This window comes from Hyla sarda, chromosome 2, assembly GCF_029499605.1.
Source record: "Hyla sarda isolate aHylSar1 chromosome 2, aHylSar1.hap1, whole genome shotgun sequence".
Classification (NCBI taxonomy): Eukaryota; Metazoa; Chordata; class Amphibia; order Anura; family Hylidae; genus Hyla; species Hyla sarda.
Window position 1 is genome coordinate 254,945,356 of NC_079190.1, and position 24,002 is coordinate 254,969,357.

At 37.8% G+C, this 24,002-nt stretch overlaps 1 protein-coding gene and 1 long non-coding RNA gene across 6 annotated transcripts in view; one reads left to right on the forward strand and one right to left on the reverse strand.

Moving 5' to 3' along the window:
* Nucleotides 1-24,002, forward strand: part of LOC130356014 (uncharacterized) — a 165,227-nt gene that overhangs the window by 67,668 nt on the left and 73,557 nt on the right. Inside the window, exons 2-4 of one of the 4 annotated variants that reach the window (XR_008888736.1) lie at nucleotides 8,060-8,109; nucleotides 19,504-19,622; nucleotides 23,378-23,479. This is a non-coding gene — a long non-coding RNA (uncharacterized LOC130356014). Of the gene's footprint in view, nucleotides 1-8,059; nucleotides 8,110-19,503; nucleotides 19,623-22,264; nucleotides 22,388-23,377; nucleotides 23,480-24,002 lie in introns of those variants that run through there. The other 3 variants (XR_008888737.1, XR_008888735.1, XR_008888738.1) reach the window with 3 other exon arrangements.
* The window catches only part of CSMD2 (CUB and Sushi multiple domains 2), a 1,018,208-nt gene that overhangs the window by 8,141 nt on the left and 986,065 nt on the right, over nucleotides 1-24,002 (reverse strand). For both annotated transcript variants that reach the window (XM_056557006.1, XM_056557007.1), the window contains 14 exons: nucleotides 23,618-23,791; nucleotides 22,249-22,422; nucleotides 20,802-20,990; nucleotides 20,481-20,654; nucleotides 16,973-17,155; nucleotides 14,091-14,267; nucleotides 13,506-13,685; nucleotides 13,233-13,406; nucleotides 12,949-13,122; nucleotides 12,578-12,651; nucleotides 9,489-9,600; nucleotides 4,256-4,435; nucleotides 3,467-3,532; nucleotides 2,108-2,269 (listed from right to left, as the gene is read on the reverse strand). In XM_056557006.1, the coding sequence (XP_056412981.1) occupies nucleotides 2,108-2,269; nucleotides 3,467-3,532; nucleotides 4,256-4,435; nucleotides 9,489-9,600; nucleotides 12,578-12,651; nucleotides 12,949-13,122; nucleotides 13,233-13,406; nucleotides 13,506-13,685; nucleotides 14,091-14,267; nucleotides 16,973-17,155; nucleotides 20,481-20,654; nucleotides 20,802-20,990; nucleotides 22,249-22,422; nucleotides 23,618-23,791 (2,193 nt within the window). The remainder of the gene's footprint in view (nucleotides 1-2,107; nucleotides 2,270-3,466; nucleotides 3,533-4,255; nucleotides 4,436-9,488; nucleotides 9,601-12,577; nucleotides 12,652-12,948; nucleotides 13,123-13,232; nucleotides 13,407-13,505; nucleotides 13,686-14,090; nucleotides 14,268-16,972; nucleotides 17,156-20,480; nucleotides 20,655-20,801; nucleotides 20,991-22,248; nucleotides 22,423-23,617; nucleotides 23,792-24,002) is intronic.

A 24,002-nucleotide genomic window follows, 5' to 3' on the forward strand; every position in this document is an offset into this window, starting at 1 on the left:
TCATTTAAGAAAAAAGTTTTCCACTGCAGTACCCCTTTAAGGACTAACGGTCCAGGCTAACGGGTTTAAACCATTCTTACCGGCGGAGAATGGGTTAAACTCGGTGGGTCCCGGTTGCTACGGGCAGCCAGGACCCACGTCTTATGCCAGGCATGGTCGATCAGGTCGATGCCCATCATTAACCCTTTAGACGCCGCGATCAGTTGATTGTGGCGTCTAAAGTGAAAGTAAAAGAATCCAGGCAGCTCAAAATCGCAATGTCCCGATCAGCTTACTGGACGACGGGAGGGTCCTCACCTGCCTCTCCGTCATCCAATCGGTGATCTACTGCTCCATGCCTGCGCAGCAGGCTAGAGCAGGAGAGCACCGGTTACACTGATCAATGATATGCAATGGCATAGCATTGAACAGTGTATGCAATCAGAAGATTGCATGTTGTAGCCCCCTACGGGAATAAAAGTTCATTAACCCCTTCCCTATTAAAAATTAAATAACCCCCCTTTTCCCATTTTTTAAATTAAATAATGTAATAAAGAATAAAAATAATCATATGGTACCGCCGCGTGCGAAAATGACCGAACTATTAAAATATAAGTTTAGCTAAACCGCACTATGGCAGACACGTAAAAAAATACCAAAGTCCAAAATTGTGCATTTTTGGTCACTTCATATACCATAAAAATATTAATAAAAAGCGATCAAAAAGTCCCATCAAAACAAAACCGATAAAAACTACAGACAACGGCGCAAAAAATTAGCCCTCATACCGCCCCTTACATGGAAAAATTAAACATTTATAGGGGTCAGAAGATGCCAATTTTAAATATACAAATTTTGGTGCATGTAGTTTATAATTTTTTTAAAGTATAAAAAAAAATAAAACCTGTATAAATTGGGTATCCTTGTAACTGTATGGACCTACAGAATAAAGATAAGGTATCCCTAAGGGGTTAATTTTACATGACAACTGTAAGACCATCCTCATTGGCTCTCACTTGCTTTCAACTGTGCTACTTAAATTTGTATTTCTTAATTTTTTTTTAAAGACACCTTTGAGAACATGGAATCAATGAATAGATGCAACAGTGATGCATACAAGTTAGAAAAACGTTTTTCTTTTACATTAATTATAAGGTATTTAAATATATGCAGTAATAATTCATAAAGAGTGTATAGCTGTACTGTCTACTACTAGTAGAATCTTTACTTTGATTCTCACAGGCAACTGATTTAAAGTGTAGCTCCCACCATCCTTTTTCTTTTTTCTGTCCCTGTCTATTGCCCATCTATCCCTAATCCCCTCCCTGCCTTAACATTTTTTTAACTATATTAAAAATGCCTTTTTCTCTGCCTGGTAGTGTGCTCACTTTACCAGGCAGACTTCCCCAGCAGGCGCAACATCACTGATGCCTTCTGGAGGGCTGACTTCCGCCCTTAGTTCACCTAAGGCACCCTGTGTTAAAAACAATTACTTTCTTATGGCCGCAGCGCTACCCCTCTCCCTGCTCTCCATCTCCCCCCCTGTTGGAAACAATAACTTTCTTATGGCCATTGCGCTTCCCCGAACCCCACTCTCCCCCCTCCATTGAAAACAATAACTTTCTTATGGGCGCGGCACTACCCCATGAACCCCCCTTCCCACGAAAAAGACATACCCAAGTGCTGGGAGGCAGGGCAGGCATGTGAGGCCAGGGAGCTAATGCGCTCTCAGCTTTCGCTCCTGCCTGTCTGATTGACAGGCAGGGAGCGAGCGCAGGCTGAATGAATTAGGACCGATTGCCCGGCCGGCATTGGTCTGAATTCAAGCGTGATGTCATGCCAGCCTGCAGCCGGCCACTTGGAGGGAGACCCCTAGTGGCCGGTTTTCAATTGTAAATTAAACAAATTTAATGGAAAAAATAATAATGGATCTATATTAGAGATATGTTTTAGTATATAAGTACTACAACATATATAAAAAAAAAAAGTTTGGTGACAGTGCCCATTTAAGGCTCTGAGGATCTAAAAGGCTACCTAAACTTTCTGCAGTGACATAGGTAAGATGTCCTAAGGGGTACATTTGTCTCTCATGTAAATGTATGGATCAATTGAGATTGATTCTACTTACCAGACACTTGAAGCTCTACCCCACTATGATCAATCATGGTAGCATTAACTTTACTGCTCACAACCTCATAACTGGTTACTGTAAGCATTGCTGGCTGCTTTCTTCCTTGATATTCATAAGATCCTTTCCAAAGCGAATCCTTAGCGAAAACATCTGCAGGGACTGAAATAGCAACCTCATATTAAGAGCAGCTAAATTTATGTCTAAAACCCCTGGTATCACTTGAAACACACATTATTCATGTCTCAAGAGTTAAATGGGTATTGTCAGATACAAAAACTTTTTATATGTTGTAACTGATGAAAATGTAAGACCTTTTGTAGTAAAATGTGGAACATTTAATAAAGAAAAAGACCCCTGAAAATCCCACCACTAGGGGTCCATATACCTATTGGGACACTAACCAGTCCTGCAGCAGCATCAGGCTTGTCCATGAGTCATGGACAAGAGATAAATAATGGACAAGGCTGCATGAGCAGACACACCAATCACTTCCCACCACAAGGAGAGGACATGCCCATCCCCCCTGGGAGGATTTCTAACACTGGGAGCTAATGAAAAGAGGTATTTTTTATAATAAATATAGGTGATAGAGGATTAGGTCCTGACTAACATAGTCATTCTATTTTTTGGTTTGGGATCTGACAGGTACCTTTTAAGGAAATTAAATGTAATCTTCTCTATAGTCAATTGTCTATTCAAATCAAACCTCATATCAGAATGTTATGTATCATAAAAGTACTCCACACTTTGGGTTTATTAGGCCCTGTGTAGGAGGTTCTCATATCAGAATTGTTAACAAGTCACAATAAATCAGTTTTAATAATATATGACCCTCTATTGGACTAGTAAAACATCTTTCTATGGCTGTGTTCCATTTATAACATAAACCATAAGGTACTGCCACCGTTTTTTTTAAACAATGGGGGAGATTTACTAAAACCTGTCCATAGGTAAAGTTGCTGAGTTAATGTTTGAAAAGGCCTCTGAGAAATGAAAGAAGCAATCTAATTGGTTGCTATGGGCAAATCAGCAACGTTTCCTCTGGAGGGGTTTTGATAAATCTCCCCCAATGTGTACACGGATGGCCGCTTTTCTATGCTGCTTTTTAGATAAATTTTACTGAATTACTTTGGTTTTTATTTTAAAATATGTGAACGTAGCCTAATCTTAGACAAGGTCTCCAAAAGAAGATTCTGAGATGTGCATAGAGAACACACTTAAAGAGGATCTTATCCTTTGGATAGGGGATAAGATGTCTAGCAGCGGAGTACCCCTTTAAGAGAAGCAATATTGGAAAAGTCCCTTACATGTCCATTACATTCAACTAATCTTATGTTTAACAGTCAAACTGGTTACCTGAAGTTTTTTGGATAGGAGGTTCCTTAGCTGGAGAAATAGGGTTTCCACTGGGCCTTAAATCAGCTGTAAAATAAAAAAAATAAAAAAACAGTAGTAAGGTCATAGATGCATTTAATACTCTTGTGAAATACTACATATACACCTCAGTCATTTAGGGCAGTAAAATTGTTATTAAAATTACTTCTTAGTTCATAAATAATGTATATATTATGAAAAAAATCAGAAACTGTCCATGTAGAACTATGTTTTAGTATGCTTAGTTTACTCAAGGAAGAAGACAGAATATGTATATCTAAGCCCTAAGTCAGTCCTGCACACAACCTTCATATAATATTCTAATATTCACTTTAGACTCTGATGACCTTTGTCTTATGTGTCTGACCAGCTTTAGAGCTCCACACTACAAGTCTACATAATAACCTTATTTTAGGTTAGATTGCATCCTCTATTCTGTTTACTGTGCTGTGTTTTCAGTATGAGGTCAGTTTCTGAGAAATCTTAGAAGAGGTTCTAGAGTATGAATTCTTAACACGTATAATCAATAACAGAAGCAAATTCAAGCAGAGAGTAAGGAGGGTTCATGCTTCAGCAGGTCTAACTCAATAAAAATGTCAGGATGGAAAATTTGCCCCATAAGCTATTCTCAGACTTGCTATTTGCTTTGCCTTGAGACTGTATAGAATTAACTTCCCTTCCAGTTCATAGTTGGTAATATACACCTATATTTGATCAATTTAACAATAGGTTCATCTACATAGTGCTTTAAAAAAGCACTTTAGTACTTACCAAGGCATACAGGTGGCTTTCCTGTCCAGCTCCCATCCACTCTGCAGGTTCTATGTTCAGAACCTCCTGTCAGATAATAACCAGACTGGCAAGTATAAATCAAGGTGTAGCCTAAAGATGGAAGATCTAATGCTCCCACATTGGCATGAGGAGGCGTCTCAGGTTGTCTGCAGTTGTGGGCTACAGAAAATAGAAAATATTCAAATGTAAGACCAATATACAGACTATCGATATATTCAATAACTTTCTTTTTAATGTGATCCATTGCATAATAAGTAGCTATTTCTGGTAATAGCTAGAACTTTGTTCTGTAAACCCAAATGTATTTTTCAAAGACACAGGATATTATTTATTTTATGCCATACAATTACCTATATATATGACAAAACAGAAATTGCCATAAAAAAATCACATAAAATAGTTGCTTCTTTATGTAACTCTCAAATACATAGCTACATTTTGACTCATGCAGGGCTCTTTGTCAAGCAAGACGCCTATGTTGGTCGAAATGTGTTGCATTATTAAATAAAAATGTGTCAGGGCTTTTGTGGGCCAAAATGTACCGGAAGACCTGATTATCATTTCCCCCTACATTTTGTCAATAGACAGCCCTCTTGGATGTGGTCTAAGAAGGTTCATGTTCAGGTCATTCCAAATTTATTTTAGTTTCAGTTCAATGCACTTATGCCCTGTCACCTAAATATTTGCAATGATGTTGAAGAGTAGGGGGTTAACAGCATATAATATATTACGGACAATGACATTGTTACAAACTTACCATAAAATGTCAAGGTAAAAGGATAAAAGTTATCCTTAAAAAGATAACTTTTTATGAATTATTATTAAATATGATTGTGTTATATGATTATAGCCTATTTAGTTATTCATGGTCATATAATTAATATAATAAAGACAATAAGGCATACATTTATTTGATATAGATAATATGTGTTCTCTGTCTTATAATCGTATATACAACATAGACATGCATTGTGGTTTTTCGAATGTAAAGGTCAGTTAGTGTGATATATCATAAGCAACTGACTCCACATTGTCTCAAACAAGAATTAGGTAAGTGTCAAACTTAATAAAAATTACATTATTTTTTGACAATTAAAGTGTGATATAGTTGACATACAACGGGGATATTCTTAGTTAACCCTTGGTGGGTCAGCAACTGATTAAAAATCCAATTACTAGTCAGTGGTGCCCTCTGCTGGTTAATTAAGTCAATCATGTGACTAGGCCCTAATCTACATATAATTGTAATGAAGGAAATGCAGAACACTCGCTTATGCTTCGTGTGATACCAGTCTCCCATTCTTTTCATCTACACATAATATTTCACAGCTGAAATATCAGGTCCTTGAAGGGGTTACACTGCCAAAACGGGGAGGCAACATAAAAATATATATATTATTATGTTGAGAGACATTTTGGATTTATTCTTTTAATAACTTAACGACAATGGACGTAAATGTACGTCATGGTGCCGTGGTACTAAATGCACAATCACGGCATCTGCGGCAGTGCGGCACTTTAAATGGCTGATCAGATTGCCCGCAGTGCTGCCGCGTGGATCCAATCATCCATAATGGCCGATGGAGGTCCTCTCACCAGCCTCTGTCCATCTCCAGGGGTCTTCTGCTCTGGTCTGAGATTGAGCAGACCAGAGCAGAAGATCATTGATAACACTGATCAGTGCTATGCCATGTGCATAGCACTGAACAGTATTAGCAATCAAATGTTTGCTATAAATAGTTCCCTGTGGAGACTATTAAAGCGTAAAAAAAAAAGTTAAAACATTTTAAAAAAATTTGAAAAATCCCCTCCCCTAATAAAAATGTAAATCAGCCGTTTTTCCCATTTTACTCCCCCAAAAAGCATAAAAAAAATGTATAAACATATTTGCTATCACCGCATGTGTAAAAGTCTTAGCTATCAAAATATATTGTTAATTATCCCATACGGTGAATGGTGTAAATGTAAAAAAATTAAAAATTCCAAAATTGCTGCTTTTTTGTCACATTTCATTCCCCAAAATTTTTTTTTAAAAAATTATAAAAACTAAAACCTAAGCAAAAGTTGTACCAATAAAAACTACAGATCACGGTGCAAAAAAATTAGACCTCATTGCCCCGTATACTTAAAAATGAGAAAGTTATAGGTGGTCAAAATAGGGCAAATTCAAGCATACTAATTTTGTTAAAATAGTTTGAGATTTTTTATAGCGGTACAATTATAGAAAAGCATATAACATGGGTATCATTTTAATCGTATTGACCCACAGAACATGTATTTTTTACCTTAAAGTGTACAGAATGAAAACAAAACCTTCCAAAATTTGCTAAATTGCGTTTTTCTTTTCAATTTTCCCACATAAATAATATTTTTTTTCTTTGCGCCATACATTTTATGATAAAATAAGTAGTGTCATAACAAAGTAAAATTGGTGACACAAAAAACTAGCCCTCACATGGGTCTGTGGATGGAAAGATAAAAGAGCTATGGTTTTTAGAAGGCGAGGAAAAAAAAACGAAAATGCAAAAATAAAATTGGCCTGGTCCTTAAAGAGGTACTCCGCTGCCCAGTGTTTGGAACAAAATGTTCCGAACGCTTAGAGCCGGCGCCGGGAGTTTGTGATGTCATAGACCCGCCCTTCATGACATCACGCCCCCCCCCCTCAATGCAAGTCTATTGCAGGGCACGTGATAATAAATAAATTGTTAAGTATCCCATACGGTGAATGGCGTAAATGTAAAAAAATGAAAAAGTCCCAAATTGCTGCTTTTTTGTCACATTTTATTCCCCCAAAAATTTTAGAAAAATTTTATAAAAAGTAAAACCTAAGCAAAAGTTGTACCGATAAAAACTACAGGTCACGGCGCAATAAATGAGACCTCATTCTGCCCCTTATACGGAAAAATTAGAAAGTTATAGGTGGTCAAAATAGGGCTATTTCAAACATACTAATTTTGTTGAAATAGTTTGAGTTTTTTAAAGCGGTACAATTATAGAAAAGCATATAACATGGCTATCATTTTAATTGTATTGACCCACAGAATAAAGAAAACATGTCATGTTTACCGTAAAGTGTACAGCATGAAAACAAAACCTTCCAAAATTAGCTAAACTGCGGTTTTCTTTTCAATTTTCCCACATAATTAATATTTTTTTTCATTGCGCCATACATTTTATGGTTAAGTAGGTAATGTCATTACAAATTAAAATTGGTGACACAAAAAACTAGCCCTCATATGGGTCTGCGGATGGAAATATAAAAGAGTTATGATTTTTAGAAGGCGAGGAGGAAAAAACAAAAATGCAAAAATAAAATCGGCCTGGTCCTTAAAGAGGTACTCCGCTGCTCAGCGTTCGGAACAAAATGTTCCGAACGCTTAGAGCCGGCGTCGGGAGCTTGTGATGTCATAGACCCACCCTCATGATGTCACTCCCCGCCCCCTCAATGCAAGTCTATTGTAGGTGGTGTGATAGCTGTCATGCCCCTCCCATAGACTTGTATTGAGGGGACAGGGCGTGACATCATGAAGGAGCGGGGCTATGACATCACAAGCTCCCGGCGCCGGCTCTTAGCATTTGGAACATTTTGTTCCAAACACTGAGCAGTGGAGTTCCCCTTTAAGGCCAAAATGGTCCTGGTCCTTAAGGGGTTAACTCTTTGGAACTACATAGCCTCAACAGAGAGTATAAGCTTGACCACCTGAGCATGTAGATTAGTTTGTATATGTTTTGGGATATCAATGTCCTGCTATTCTTTCTTATACTTTATATTTTTCCTTTCAGATTCAGCAGAGTTGAAGCATTTGAAATTCTAGTACATTGGGATATAGTAGGTACTCTTAAACTTAAACTGATTAATCCTGTTTTGTTACTTTTGTAACTATCTCTACTTTAGTTACTATGTATGCCTGTAGTCATACCGTGTTTTCTTGTGTAACCATGGTTACTGGTTTCTGATGTCATTATTATGGGAAGTTAGTCCACTATTTATGTTATATTACACACATGTACACCCACTGTAGGAATAAATCACACAAAGCTCAAGCGCTACTAGGCCTCTAATATGACTGCATGGTAACAAGACAATGGCTGCCTTTGATGACACAATGTACACAACTTTCCAATGTGCAAAAGTTTAAATGGTTCCTACTTGATTAAGAAAATTTTAACATGTGGATAAAATCATAGCATTTAGTTTTCTGATGATTGACTTTCTTATACTCTCCATATTAAGAAGAATCAGTTATTTAGATCTATATTAAGCACTAACATGATGCTATATACTAATTACCTTAGTCCATTCCCTAAACTAATTGATGTTAAGGAAACATGTTTGTTCCTTCCAAATTTAAAGTGCAATAGATTATATATTCAATACTGTATCTGCTAAGATATGTGTGGTTAGTTAGAAGTGGAAGGAATGTCTATATATCACTTCCATTTTCTATATCTAGAAATTAGATGTTGCCCATTCTGTGATGTTTGGTTCTCCCTTCCAGACTAATACCATGTATATGATATCAGAACAAACCTTAAAACTGATCTTATACTGTTACAGTTACTAACATCTGTGACTTGTAGTTCTACTATATGTAGTTACAAACATAAGATTAAAAGGCTACATACATTTTCCTCATATATTAATATATGATTTTTATTTATCTGAAATGTAACTCATATATATATATATATATATATATATATATATATATATATATATATATATCATTGTGTTTATTCTTTATTATTATTATAATTCCTGCATACTATTTTATTATATTGCAAAAGTATCTTCCTAGCATTTCTGACATCAAAAAGAACTTGAATTATAACTAAGAAACATTCGGCTCAGATGTGAATTGCATTGCTATTTTTTTAGGCAATTCATAAGTGTCATATTTTTATTATTTTAATGACCATATTTCATTATTAAGTTATGACCTGCTTAAAACTACAGCAAAAGTGATTTTTATCATCTGAATGGATACCGTCTACACCTCTTCTTTTCTATGCTCAGCATTAAACTACTATGGGGTTGGTTATTTTGTCATTGCATTTCTCTTCATTAAATCTTGTGCTTAACCATACCACTGTGTTTATTTTTGTGCTTATAGAATTTTTTTTCTAAACCAAGCTTTTTATCCCAGAACTTGTCATCTGTCTAGTTACAACCATTTTCAAGTCCCTAGTATTCATTATAAATTAAACTTACGAATGCACTCTGGCTGCACCCCACTCCAAGTCAAGTTTGGGAGACAGGTCCGTGTAGTAGAGCCTTGTAGCAGGTACCCTTTCTGACACTTAAATAATACGGTGCTACCAACCTGTGTGTAGAAAGAGAGGTAAATAAATTTCCTATTTATAGACAAGTTAAGATTTGCAACAATGCAGAGAAATCTGAGCCAATTTTTTTTGTCCTACATTGGAGTGTGCATTAAAAACAATTATAGTTATTTAGAAAATACCAATTTTAGATTTAAAATGCATTATACCAAGAAGTGTTTGTCGTAACTGTTGGCTATACTTAAAATGTTTAACAAGAACATGTTTGGTTCCACATGACAACAACACTATTGTTCCGATTCTGGTATTTTTCACCAGTAGTATTAGGGGCAGCACTCTTTCAATACTCCTCCTCCATGGTCTAGATATTTAGATACTAGTTTAGCAATGAATACCTGTTGTAATAGTAGTATTTTATAATATTTCCCTTTTTCTGGATATTTCATAATAAATATTTATTAAGCAGTCACTAAAGTGAGGATTTCATAGTACTATTTTCATGATAGTACCCATGTGTTACTATTGTTCTATGGATGAATTTAAACAGTTAATGAAAATGCTGAGTCAATGCTTTAATTGTTTCTAGAAGAATAGAACACATCGCCATCTCCTCATTCATTTCATATAGACTGTCTCCTGCTGCCAGAAAAGAAGTGATCACAGCATTGCCAAGTACTGTGCAGGATTTCGCAGCTCAGTTTTTACAATGAAACATGGAGGCAATGGCTGAAGATTAATGGTTTCGTTTTGTTTTTGTTTTAGGGCTGTTGGCCCAGGCACACACTATAAAGCATTCCCATTTAGAGAGTGTGCTCACTATTTACCTGTTTGACACAAGATACGGTAAAGCTGACCTTATACTAAGCATTTTTTTTATTCTTTTAATAGGTTAAATTATTACATTTATAATGGCACAATTTTTTTGCCCAGTAACTGAATATTATGTTATAAAGTAACTATAAAGAGGCTTTAGGGTCGGGTCTTATAGCTCCATTTATTAATGCACAATTGCAATAGTTATGCCCTAATAACTAGTACATAAAATATTTAGGTCAATTATGTTTTTCTCTTCATCTTTACTGTATAGGTCTATATCGTAAAGCCCCATGCTATTTTTTTGGAGCATTTCACTGTAACTGATAGAACTTGTCTAACTGAAACATTCATTCTGCGAGAAACTGGCACCCCGCATCCACTAGGACATTCTAACGGATTGCCAAATTGAGTATTACACAATAGCCCTTATGTATGCAAATTGCTCTGAGAAGAACTGTCAGTGTTATCCATAGCAGACAGTCAGAACCCAGTTGCCATCTTCCCATAGATTTTTATCAAATTAAACAAGTAGTGTGTTTTTGTGCTATAGGCAACCCAGGCATGTTTTCTTAAAACAAATTTTTTATGCATTAGGGCTCATTTAGTTCACTGCTAGACAAACAGTCGACTGATACTTTACATGACCACAATATGAATTAACTTTAGAATATACTCATCATGCCTGTACCTATAGATGGCCCTGGGAAAGCTTATCTGCTGGAAGCAAAATAAACATATACTAAACAGTGTGTAATCATACATGCATTATGAATATTTACATGATAAAGGCACTGCCCAGTTTAGAAAACACATTTTAATTTATTCTTTTAGGAATTCAGAGTAAAAGGGTTTGTCCAGCCAAAAAAGAAAGATAGCCTATCCACAGGATACCCTGGTCGATCAGGTGGGTGGAACAGCTGCAGCACTGGAAATACACAATGTATAGGAGCCAGAAGCACTGGCTCCATACATTGTTAGTTAATGTGATGCTGAATTACTGCAGTGCAGCTCCCATCTACTTCAATGGGAGCTGCACTGCAGTAACCCAGTGCCACCAATACAATACTGTACAGAGCTGAGGCTTTATTTTAGGTGCAGAAGCTGTGCTGATCAGCAGGGGTGCTAGGTGTTGGCACCACACTGATCAACTTATGGTGGCCTATTTAGATCAAAGTCTGCAGCCTAAAATCTGAAGCTTCAAATCCTGCACATTAAATATGCCCACAATACTATACTAGTGAACAGACCTTAAGAGAAAAAGAGCCTCTGCTGTGGAAGACCCATCTTATACTACTGAGACAGCCTATTGATTTGAATGTGCTTTATGTAATACTCAATTTCCTGTGGTATCGCTGCAGCGAAGTTGATATATAATAGTATACTTAATATACACTTTATTCATGTTTTAACAGCTCCAACTCAGCTATACACCAAGTCAGCTCTGCTGCTGCACTGATACCATCTATAGCATCAACTTTTCCCTCCTGGCTCTATCCTGATGCTTGCCAACAGGGCATTCTGGTCTGCCTGGCCGGGTAAATCAACTGGTGCCAGACAGTTAAACAGATTTGTAAATTACTTTTATTTAATAGATCTTAATCCTTCCAGTACATATCAGCTGCTGTATGCTCCACATAAAGTTATTTTCTTTTTTAATTTATTTTCTGTCTTATCACAGTGCTCTCTGCTGACAGCTCTGTCCAAGTCAGAGCAGGAGAGGTTTGCTATGGAGTTTTATTTCTGCTCTAGAAAGTTCCTGACACTGACCGAGGTGTCAGCAGAGAGCACTGTGGTCAGGCAATAAAGAAATTCAAAAACAAAAGAACTTCCTCTGTAGTATACAGCAACTGATAAGTACTGTAAGGATAAAGATTTTATATAGAAGAAGTTTACAAATTAGTTTAACTTTCTGGTACCAGTTGATAAAAAAAAATGTTTTCCATTGGAGTACCCTTTTAACTGGAACCTCTCTTGCGATAGTGACCTGGTTTCTCCCTTTAAGGTTTAGTACACCTTCTTTATCCTGAATCAGTCAGTGGCTCAGTGGGTCCACACCCGTTGGTGCGTTACACACATTAGAGGCAGTTAAAGCTCTCGAGATATATTTTGCTTGCTGTTGTTGATGATGATGTGTTAAGGCTGGTACAGCATGACCACTGATGTGAGGTATAGGGCGTGGAAAACAAAAAAGTTATATGGTACCTGGAACCCTTGAGAGCTGTTCTGCATTCCGAATGTTGGGAGCCCTGGGTCAGAGCAGGATGTATGGGAGGGATCTATAAACCAAATAAAAAATAAAGAGATAAAATATTCAATGATTACTAAGTAGCTTTTATCAGACAATGAATGTGAAGGTGAAAACAAAATAATAATTCAATTTTATTTTCATGGATGAATATTTCATTAACATTAAATTAATTAGAATTTTTGGCAGAATATACATATGTCCAAAGCCAAGAAAGACTAATTGTTGATCAATAAGTGATTTTCTAGAGTTGCCTTTAACTGCTTCAAGGTGAAAAGTACACAAAGTAACAAGCTAGCAAGGTGACTAGCTGTCAACACCAACTAACCGATGCAGCTTGGCTGAGTCCCACTCCATGTGCCATCTGATTGACATATCCTTCTTGAGGATCCCACCAAGACCAGAGGAGGGGGGCATGAAAAAGTTATGGATGACCGGTAGCTGAAGCCTCTGTCCCCTCTTCGAGCATGAGCAGGCGTGCCAGGATCTCCACAGAACACAGCTGTAAAAATGTCACAAATATAACATTTAATGTTTAATTAATTGATTTTCTGCTTTATAGTATATACACTTTGTGCATAAATGTACTATTCATTAAGCTTGCATACTTACGGAAGCATTGTGGAACTTCTCCTACCCAGGTCCTGTTGCTCTCACATGTCAAGATGGCTGGTAAGGACAGCTGATACCCTTCTGAACAAGTGTATGAAAGGCTGGAACCCCACAGAAAGTCTGATCCCACTGCCTTCCCATTAGGGATAGTTGGAGGAGGTGGGCATGTGATAGCTACATAGAAGACAAAATATAACATTGATTCTAGGGTAGTAACAGAAGGAAATATGGACATAGATTCTATAATTCTTTGTTCTTAATTCTGATTCTTACCTTTACAGACTGGTTTTGTTCCATTCCAGGTGCGATCTTTTGTACAGTATAGTGTTTTCGCTCGGTCTGATTCCATCATATATCCAGGCAAACACTGGAATGACACTGTTTGATTGTAACGAAAGTCATTGTCCAGGCGGATACCATTAGCTGGAGTTCCAGGGTCCCCACAGTTGATTACTGAAGAACACAAGCAATAAAACATATGACATGATTTAGTACCATACAGTAGATGGCTGAATTAAGTCACCCAAACCTTCACCATTACTTCTCATTTACAAGGAGATTTTTCATATGTCTACTAAGGGCTTTCGTTTTTCCCACCCAAATGTGATTTTAGATGAGAAGTGCTCAAAATAGTATGTTTTAGCTGACTGATGTTGATTTTATCTTTGTCTTTGTGGTCTATGTCAACAAGTAAAAAGTTCACCAACCAATAATATTTTGTAGGCTGCCCACAGATTTTCTGTATTACTGATTCTTGAGCAATCTTGAGGCTGACATTATTCATTACCTTATTTCTTAAAGAAACATATAATGTTTTTCACTTAAATGTCAATTATTGCAAACAACTACTTAATTTACCTGTACACTCAGGAGAGGTGCCAGACCATGTACCATTAACAGTGCAGTCCCTTCTTAGAGGTCCACTGTAGTAGTAACCCTCACGACACTCATATACAATGGAGCTGGAGAATACTAGGCCATCATTAAATATCACCCGTGAGTTGCTGGGGGTTCCTGGGTTCCCACATGAAACCACTGCAAAGTATAAAAGTAACAGTAAACAAGAAGTATACCACAGAATCGTCTATGCCTGTTCTGGGAACAAAGAAAGATTGTCTTACTTGACTGATCTGAGTCTAACTTTTGCAACGAAATATGCTGAAGGATATCATTTCTTTAATAAACTGATGATGACAATAATTGAAAACAGGAACGGGAGGGAAGGGATGTATGAGGCGGACTAATTTTTTAACTATATTTTTTTATTTATTTTAAAACTCCTGGAGGCACAAAACAAAAGCAAATGGGGTGTGGAAATTTACTCCCACCACTGCAATGTGACATTGATAGAGGTAAATGCATCAGGAGATATACTGTACATGGCTTCAACCATCAAATCACAAAGGCTTTCAGAGTAAATGGCAGCTTGAGGTCGATAAACCATCTTAGAGAAAAAATATATATATATTATGTTATACTATGCACGCCAGATTAATCTTGGGTTACTTTCTCTAAAATGTATCAATACGGGATGTTGAATTTGTATACTTGTATACATTTTGTATACATATACATTTTTATTCTTATTTTATTATGAGTTGAATAGAGAATTGTGGTTGTCAGTGTATTGCACTTAGGACATTGCTTGATAAAGTCCAAGTTAATGAGGATAAAACGTTGCATGTAAAGATATAAGTAGGTGAATAAATCTATTGAATTTTATGCAACATTTTGGGTGTTTGAATTCACCTGAAGAATGTAGCACTACTTAAAGTTTTTTTTTCCATATCTATACTATGCTACACTTGTCAAAAACCCACACACATCTAATTTTGTGTAGGCAGTCCTCAGGCCACTAGAACAGCTGCGACCTGTTGAGGCATGGACTTTAATGGATATTTGAAGGTGTCTGGTACTATGCCGTAGATACTTTTAGTGAGGTGTGAGGTGAGGTCACCAAGGATCAGGCTTGTTTTATCTGCACATCCCACAGACTGAGCTGTATTTACCCATAGACACTGGAGGTTCAGTGTCTAAGGTGGCCCCATATGAGGGTTGGCAACAGGCTCGCTGATTAAAAAAATTATTTTTTTACTATCACAATGCCCTCCCTATTGGTGTTCCTAGTAAAACCAACAGAGTGGGGAATATCCATGCATGGATCTCACTGTATTCACTTAAAGGGGTACTCCGGTGAAAACCTTTTTTTTTTTTTTTTTAAATCAACTGGTGCCAGAAAGTTAAACAGGTTTGTAAATACTTCTATTAAAAAAATCTTAATCTTTCCTGTACTTATTAGCTGCTGAATACTACAGCGGAAATTCTTTTCTTTTTGAAACACAGAGCTGTCTGCTGACATCATGAGCACAGTGCTCTCTGCTGACATCTCTGTCCATTTTAGGAACTGTCTAGAACAGCATATGTTTGCTATGGGGATTTCCTTTTACTCTGGACAGTTCCTAAAATGGACAGAGATGTCAGCAGAGAGCACTGTGGTCATGATGTCAGCAGACAGCTCTGTGTTTCAAACAGAAAAGAATTTCCACTGTAGTATTCAGCAGCTAATAAGTACAGGAAGGATTACGATTTTTTAATAGAAGTAATTTACAAATCTGTTTAACTTTTTGGCACCAGTTGATTTAAAAAAAAACAAAAAACGGAGTACCCCTTTAACATATCCTGGTGTCAACCCTTCCCTCAGTAACAATGCACACACACATAGCCCTCTACATGATGTAAAAGAAAATGTAATTCCTCAGACCAGATCACCATCTTCCATTGCCTTATGGACCATTTCTGATGCTTTTCTGCAGTGGATAGGTGTCAGCATGGGCAATATTTAATTTGAGGCTATGACGGCCTATACCCAGCAGGCTGCAGTACACTATGTGGAGACCTATCAAAACTTGTGCAGAGAAACAGTGGAGCAGTTGTTTTAGCAACCAATCAGCTTTCATCTTTCACAGGCTTTTTAAAAATGAAAGCAGCAATCTAAATGGTTGCTATGGCCAACAAATTCACCATCCCTTTGCACTTATGTTGACAGAACTCTCCTTTTGGCCCAAACCGAAGTGATTTTGCCCCAGCAACCAATCAAGCTCAGCTTTCTTATTGTAACAAGCTCTGGTAAAGTGAAAGCTGAGCTGTGATTGGTTGCTGTGGGCAAATCCTTTTAGTTTTTGTCTTGGATAAATCACAGCGTCATCGTGGTGATAGAGGGATATTTATAATTGTGTGTCTTTAGAAAGTGTGCTGTAAAGTCATTCATTTTTGATTTGGCTTTGCTTGCATGCAACATACTTATCCTCATATTGCATGGGAGTTGATAAATTAGGTGCACATAAGCAAAAACAATAAATTGCTCCAAAACATCACTTTGTATGATTCCTTCTCTGCAACTTTTTTGCGAAAAAATTTGCCAGGTCTGGGTTGATGTAGATTGGCAGAAATTGAAGGATTTGTGTTAAACTTGTGACTTTTTTAAGAAAAGTTGCTCTTCATAAATCAAAGCAGGTGAGCTGATTCCCATTCAGGTGTATTATGGTATTGATACTATAGCAGCAATATCCAGACCTCTTGTGTTCTACTATGCTCATTACCACTGCATGCTGTTTTAGTGTAAGTCTGTTTCAGCAGATTTAGGGGTGGGTTGGGTAATAAGAAATAATACAAATATAATACAGCACAATACCAACACAAATATAATACCAACAATACCAATATTTAAGAAGTGAAAGTACCTTCACACTCTGGCTGGAATCCATTCCATGAACCATTGAACAGACATTTTCTTTCTGCAGACCCCCGTAGGATGTATCCAGCTTCACAACTGAACCGCACTATGTTATCAATGGTAAACTCATTGCCTTGTCGAAGTCCATGGGATGGCACGCCGGGGTCCCCGCACTCACTGGCACTGCCACCTGCAATAACAAGTAGTAGGATTTTCATGTTATTAAATTATAATTACTGCTATTAAGTGCTGTCAAGTGGATTTTGACCCCTGGTAAACATGAATAGTAATTTTGTAGAACATCATATTTTCATGTTTTCTTTTTGGGTCTTAAGCCTTGAAAAATTACTATTCATGGTTTCTAATAGCATGGCGACTTTAATCTGCGTGCCAATCACAGTCAGTCATTTTGTGATATTTGCAAGGTCACTAGTGGTTTTTTGTTCTCCAGAGAGAAGTATGCAAAGTAGCTAATAGCAAGTTAATGCTACTTCTCGATTTTGTGATTCATATGCTGTCATGTTGGGGACCCATCCTTACTATCATTATTATTTTTATCTAATAATGTGTAAAGTTATGTTGTCAAATACACTTTCAGAAAATGAGTATAGTACATGTAAGTAAAATGTGAAAATAAAACAATAATTGTCTTTTTAAACTACAACAACATTTTGCAAATACATTTGTTCTCTGTCCATTTGCTAAATATCATGTCAGTATGAATTATGTTACAGCTCCCACAGTGGTTGTGGCTGAGCTTTCCAACAATTTTTAATAATATTGCAAAAGAAAAATTAGAGGAGCGGACACACCTTTTCCCACAGCCGCTGAAGTTTCACAGAAAATCAGTAAGTTAGTACACTTACTTCACCGAGGGGAGCAATTGTCAGTCGTGCTCCCCTCGTGCTGGCAAGCTCATCTCTCCCACTCTCGTTCTTTCAGCTGTTTCTTTCAAACGCTGCTTCTTTCTTTATATTTCTCCTGGATACCACTTTTTTCTTTGGGAAAAATATTGTCAGGGGCCTCAATTTATGTTTTTTATACATGTGTAATAAATGGGCATTATGTCTAATAATCCACATTTATTACACATGTATAAAAAACATAAATTTAATCCCGACACATTGCGGAGTTGCCTCCTTCCTCAGGGAATGACATACTGCAAACAAATGCACCTATTTGAACTCTAGTTTTCCTCTCTAACCAGAAATGACATATATATATATATATATATATATATATATATATATATATATATATATAAAACACGTCACATGTATAAATATTATATTTATACATGTGACGTGTTTTTTATATACATATATATGTCATTTCCGGTTAGAGAGGAAAACTAGAGTTCAAATAGGTGCATTTGTTTGCAGTATGTCATTCCCTGAGGAAGGAGGCAACTCCGCAACGTGTCGGGATTAAATTTGTGTTTTTTATACATGTGCAATAAATGTGGATTTTCTGTGAAACTTCAGCTGCTGTGGGAAATGGTGTGTCCACTCCTCAAATTTTTCTTTTACAGTAATGTTCTATTTCGGGTCGAAAGGATTTTACCAGAGGAGAGTGTAGCGTATACGGGAAAATTCCCTGTCTAGAGATACGCCTGTTGATTCTGTGAGTGGTCGGTGTATGGCCACTCACAAAGTGTAAGTTCTTAGAAGCCTGTGTCTTTTTTGGATCTTTATATGTGAAAGTGAATTAGTAGCCGCTCCCAAGTTTTTTTGCCCCGTGTTAATTTTTTCAACAATTTTGAATGGCATATATGCTCAAATATAGACTGACACATGAACGGATATTGTATCAATACTTAGTTCTGCAATTCTACAATTCAGAAGCATGGGAAAGCTGTGTGTTTTATATGAACTTATAGTTTTGAGTACTTGATATAAACCACAGGGCTTTATTCACAGCCAAGATTGCTCAGTAGTGCTCTAAAATGTCCTTCATTCTGCTGATGCTTCTAAAGGTGTGCTGTTGAGATATAGGAGCACATGATCCCTTCTTGCGTATGTGCAGAGAATGGGAGACATCATAGAGGCTAAGTTCCAGACAAAGATCTTTCTATGAAGGCCGGGGAAAAACCACTGGGGACAACTTAATGACTTGGAGTCTGGCTGGTGTTAAAACTGTGATTCTTTTGAAATGCTGCAGCATTTCACAGTGATTCTGACATCTTTGTACAGAAGAGCCTGTCAGTGTTTTATGCTGCTTTACGCAAGCAATGATGACACTGCGTGGATCACTTTAAATGGCACAAAACTGAAATCGACTGGCACCTGCTTAAATAAAGCATAGATAAAATCGACCATTGCTTTAGTGCAGATCAGTCAGCACTGATTTTACTCAGAATTTATTTTCAGCGAAGTGTGCGTTAAAGTGTACTGTATATTGTTTTTTTCATCTATTTCATATACCACAGACACATGAGGGTGGCTAGAGCAAGCACTGCATGAGTTAATCACCAATACTTATTCCATTACTCACATTAATCTTCCTAAAACACTTAACTGATTTCCTTTCCTTTTACAGCAGCCTAAAACATGGGCCATAAAGATCCAGGGTTTATGAGTTGTGACATAAAACTGCAGGGAAGATTCATAAAAACGAGGGACGGGGAAAAACATACCATAGAGGAGAGAAACACAGTCGTAAGTATTCAAGTAATGTTTCAAGGTTATCAAACGCTTCTGGCTAAGAAGGCCCAGGAATTAAAATAGTTTGTTGTGTGAGTATGTATGTTTGTGAATTTTTACACCCATTGCTGTGCTTGTAAGAAGTAAATATGGTTCCCTAAAATGTTCTATTACATTACTAAAACCTTAAACTTTTTTGTATTTAATACTAAATTATTATTATTATATTAACATCTCAGCTATTCAAAATGGTTACTAAGCTTAAAGGGGTATTCCGCCCCTAGACATCTTATCCCCTATCCAAAGGATAGGGGATAAGATGTCAGATTGCCGCGGTCCCGCTGCTGGGGACCCCTGGGATCCCCGCTGCAGCATCGCGCTATCATTACAGCACAGAGCGAGTTCACTCTGCACGTAATGATAGGCGGTACAGGGGCCGGAGCATCATTACGTCACGGCTCCACCCCTCGTGATGTCACGGCCTGCCCCTTTCAATACAAGTCTATGGGAGGGGGCGTGGCGGTTGTCACGCCCCCTCCCATAGACATGCATTAAGGGGACGGGCCGTGATGTCACGAGGGGCGGCGCCATGACGTCATGTTGCTCCGTCCCCCGTATCACCCGTCATTACGCACAGAGCGAACTCGCTCTGTGCTGCAATGATAGCGCAGTGCCGCAGCGGGGATCCCGGGCATCCCCAGCAGCGGGACCGCGGCGATCTGACATCTTATCCCCTATCCATAAGATGTCTAGGGGCGGAATACCCCTTTAAGGAGTGGAAAATGCAAACAACTGCTCAATCTTAAGTCAAAATGTTAAAAGTGATAAATCTGTAAGACCATGCCAGAAAACATAGAAAAAAAATTCCATTACCTGAGCAGTGAGGTAAGAAGCCACTCCATCGCCCATCCACCTGGCAAATACGGGTGGAATTACCAATAAGGGTTCGCTTGCCAAGGCAGCTATACTGGACTACAGAATCCACTGTGTATCTTCTTCCTGATAACTGGGCATTTGGTGGAAGGCCAGGGGAACCACAAGAGATCACTAGAGACCATGGAAAAAAAGAACGTCTGTGTTTAATAAGAGAGATAGAGGTAAAAACAACTCTGTCATTTGTAGATAAAATCTGTAGTGACTTTTCCTTCATGAAAAAACATTGAAAACTCACATTTAAATAAAATGATAACTTACAATGGCAGCTGGGGAGATCTTGGTCCCAAGTGCCATCTCCCTGGCAGGAAAGAACATGTGTTCCCATTAAATAGTAACCATGGCTGCATTCATAGGAGACGGATGTACCAAAGCTGAATCGATCTGGACCTTTCTGTAGAACCCGTCTGAGGCCATTCTCAACATGTCCAGGGTCTGTACAGTTTAAGACTGGCAGAAAGAAAATTCACAAGATAAATAAATCAGAAACCAATAATCAATAGATTAATGTATTCAATACTCAAGGATTGTAACAAGAGACATTGAAGTGTATGTACATTATTGGGATACAATGGGACAGATATGAAAACTGTTTCATTCTTAGACAATATATGGTAGACAGACTAAAAATGACCCTGATTTATTATATGGAATCAAAAGCGAATGACCAGGGAGTCAGGAGTTTGTCTGGCGCAGAGAGGAACCATCAGACAGCCAAGTAAAATCAATGGATTTATTGAATGCAACGCGTTTCGCTGCGCATGCGCAGCGAAACGCGTTGCATTCAATAAATCCATTGATTTTACTTGGCTGTCTGATGGTTCCTCTCTGCGCCAGACAAACTCCTGACTCCCTGGTCATTCGCTTTTGATTCCATATCTATCCAGGAGGGCTGCAGTGGACCTGCTTTCATATCTCTTCTGCTTCTAACCTTGTTGCGTGTGGGCGCACAACCAACTTTGGTAAGCGGCCTGGGAATTACCTTCCCCTACCCCCACCTGCAAGATCTACTGATCCCGCACATGAGGCGCCTTCCTTCCTTTCTCCTGATTTATTATAGTGATTCACCATTTTAATGTCACCATGGCAATCTTAATGTCTGCATATTTATAATGCATCTGCACAACTATCGGTGCATTTGTGCCTTGTTTGTTAATTTTGCTTTCTGATAGACTTTGGTGGTGTGGCTTAGCTAGATATAAGTTTTAAAGCATGTTTATTATTTTCACTCTTCTAAAATGTTAATAATTTTTATGCACCATCTCAGCTCATTCTACAGATAGCTTAGAGATCTAGGAGGCAAAAAATGACTTGCCAAATTCTTGCCAAATTCTTCAGACATCAAGTGAAATGTGGCACACTTGATATTTACAGTCAGAAAGGTGCAAGGGGAGTCAGAAAGGTGCAAATGATAAACTGCCACCTAAATTTACACCACATTTAAGTATAATTTGTGACTGAGTCTCATGGCACATTTTGAACGCACAGCATTCCATTTTAAACCACACCCTCTTTTATACAAAGGCCTTGCCTCTTTGTCGGATGCCGCAGCATGAAAGGGTCTAAAACACATAATAAAGGTTATGCATAGGACTTTGGTACCAATTGTGACAGAATCCTGGCATATTTCTATAGAAAATGTAACCCCCTTGTTGTTATGTGTATACAGTATGGTAAGCATGTTTACATTAAATAGTACAATACTTACTTCTGCATGTTGGCAGGGCATAACTCCACTGTCCATTGGCTTGGCACTGAGCTTGAGTAACACCCTCTAGGACATACCCAGGATTGCATCCAAACTTCACCATGTCATTAAGGTTAAACTGGGATCCCTGAGTTATTCCATTTCCCGGATTGCCAGGATGTCCACATGTTATTGCTGTGATGGGCAGAAGTGAAAAAGAAACTGAAAAGCTGAAATCCCACCAAAACCCTCCAACTTTTTTTTTTTTTTTTTTATCAATCCCTGTATGTTATTATAACCATTGGAAGATTAAATATTTATCTGCTTACACTTAATATTAAACTTGATACATATATTTAGGGACAGTAACAAAAATACAAGACTAAAGTTTGTATATGCAGTTTGGTGGAGGGGATCCTCGCAGATATTAAAAGCACTCTTCAATACATGCAGGCAAAAGAGGGTAGCTGCTTGGCACCAGGGTACCAAGTGGCAGGAGGTTTTTACATGTACTGAGCAGTGTAGAGACCACAAAGCAACAGGTGGTGCTCAAATATTTAGAAAACAGATGCGAAAATCCGAAAATCCAATAGAAAAGAAAAATGGAAAGTAGCACTCACCCCAATGTTGCAAAAACTTGTGGATTCTTTATTTCAAAGACATGCATTTTTCTTTTCTATTGCACTCTTCAATAAATAATTTGTTATCCACATTTAAGTATTTAGAGTAGAAAAAGCATTGTGGTCAGCTCACCCAGTATGACCCACCACAGCACGGACAGGTGTGGACCTCACCAGAAATATAATTAAAGAAAAAAATAGAAGTCCAGTGTGGAATTCAGAGCAATTCATGCAATTTATTTACATGAAGCACGCAGTACAACAAGGAAGCATGGTGGTGACGCGTTTCGGCCAGTTGTGCCTGGCCTTACTCATGAGTAAGGCCAGGCACAACCGGCCGAAACGCATCACCACCATGCATCCTTGCTGTACTGTGTGATTCATGTAAATAAATTGCACAGATTGCTCTGAATACCGTGCTGGACTTCCATTCTTTTCTTTAATCACATTTAAGTTGTTGTTTAATAATATATTCTGGATCTGCTAAGCAGCAGCAGATATACCCCCTGGTTAATAATGCTTTTGTGTAGGTTATGGATTGTCTCTCACATAAAGAAAAAGGGTTTCAGGAATCTATCTGGCCTCCAGGGAGGCGAGGATAGCAGACATGTCCCAAATCTTGATAGCAGATTGTGTGTATGTTTTTTTTTTTTTTTTGGTAAATGTCCTGTTGGCTACAGATATACCACATACTATTGAATGCCTCAAGTGAGTGAAATGCCTGATCCTGATTCTTTCAGTTCTTCATTTTAAGTTAATGTTGTACTTACGAACACAGATGGGGGACCTTTCTGACCATCGATGGTCCTGCTGACATATCCTGACAGATTTTCCAATCAATCTGAAGCCGGCATTGCATTGGTATACCACGCTGTCTCGATAATTATAATTCTGCCCATTAATCATGCCATTTACTATAGGTTCTGGGGTCCCACAGTGACCAGCTGTGAGAAAGAAACAAATCAATGCAGAACATTAACACATCCTTGCCATGAAATATTTAGGAAAGTAATCTGGTATTAAAGGAGTTATCATGGATTTTAAAAAAAATTCACAAACAGTAGAAATTGATATAAAAAAGCCCCAAACAAACAAAAACATTACTTCAAATCCCTCACCACTTCAGTGCTGACATTTTGGTGGTCCCTGACAGTC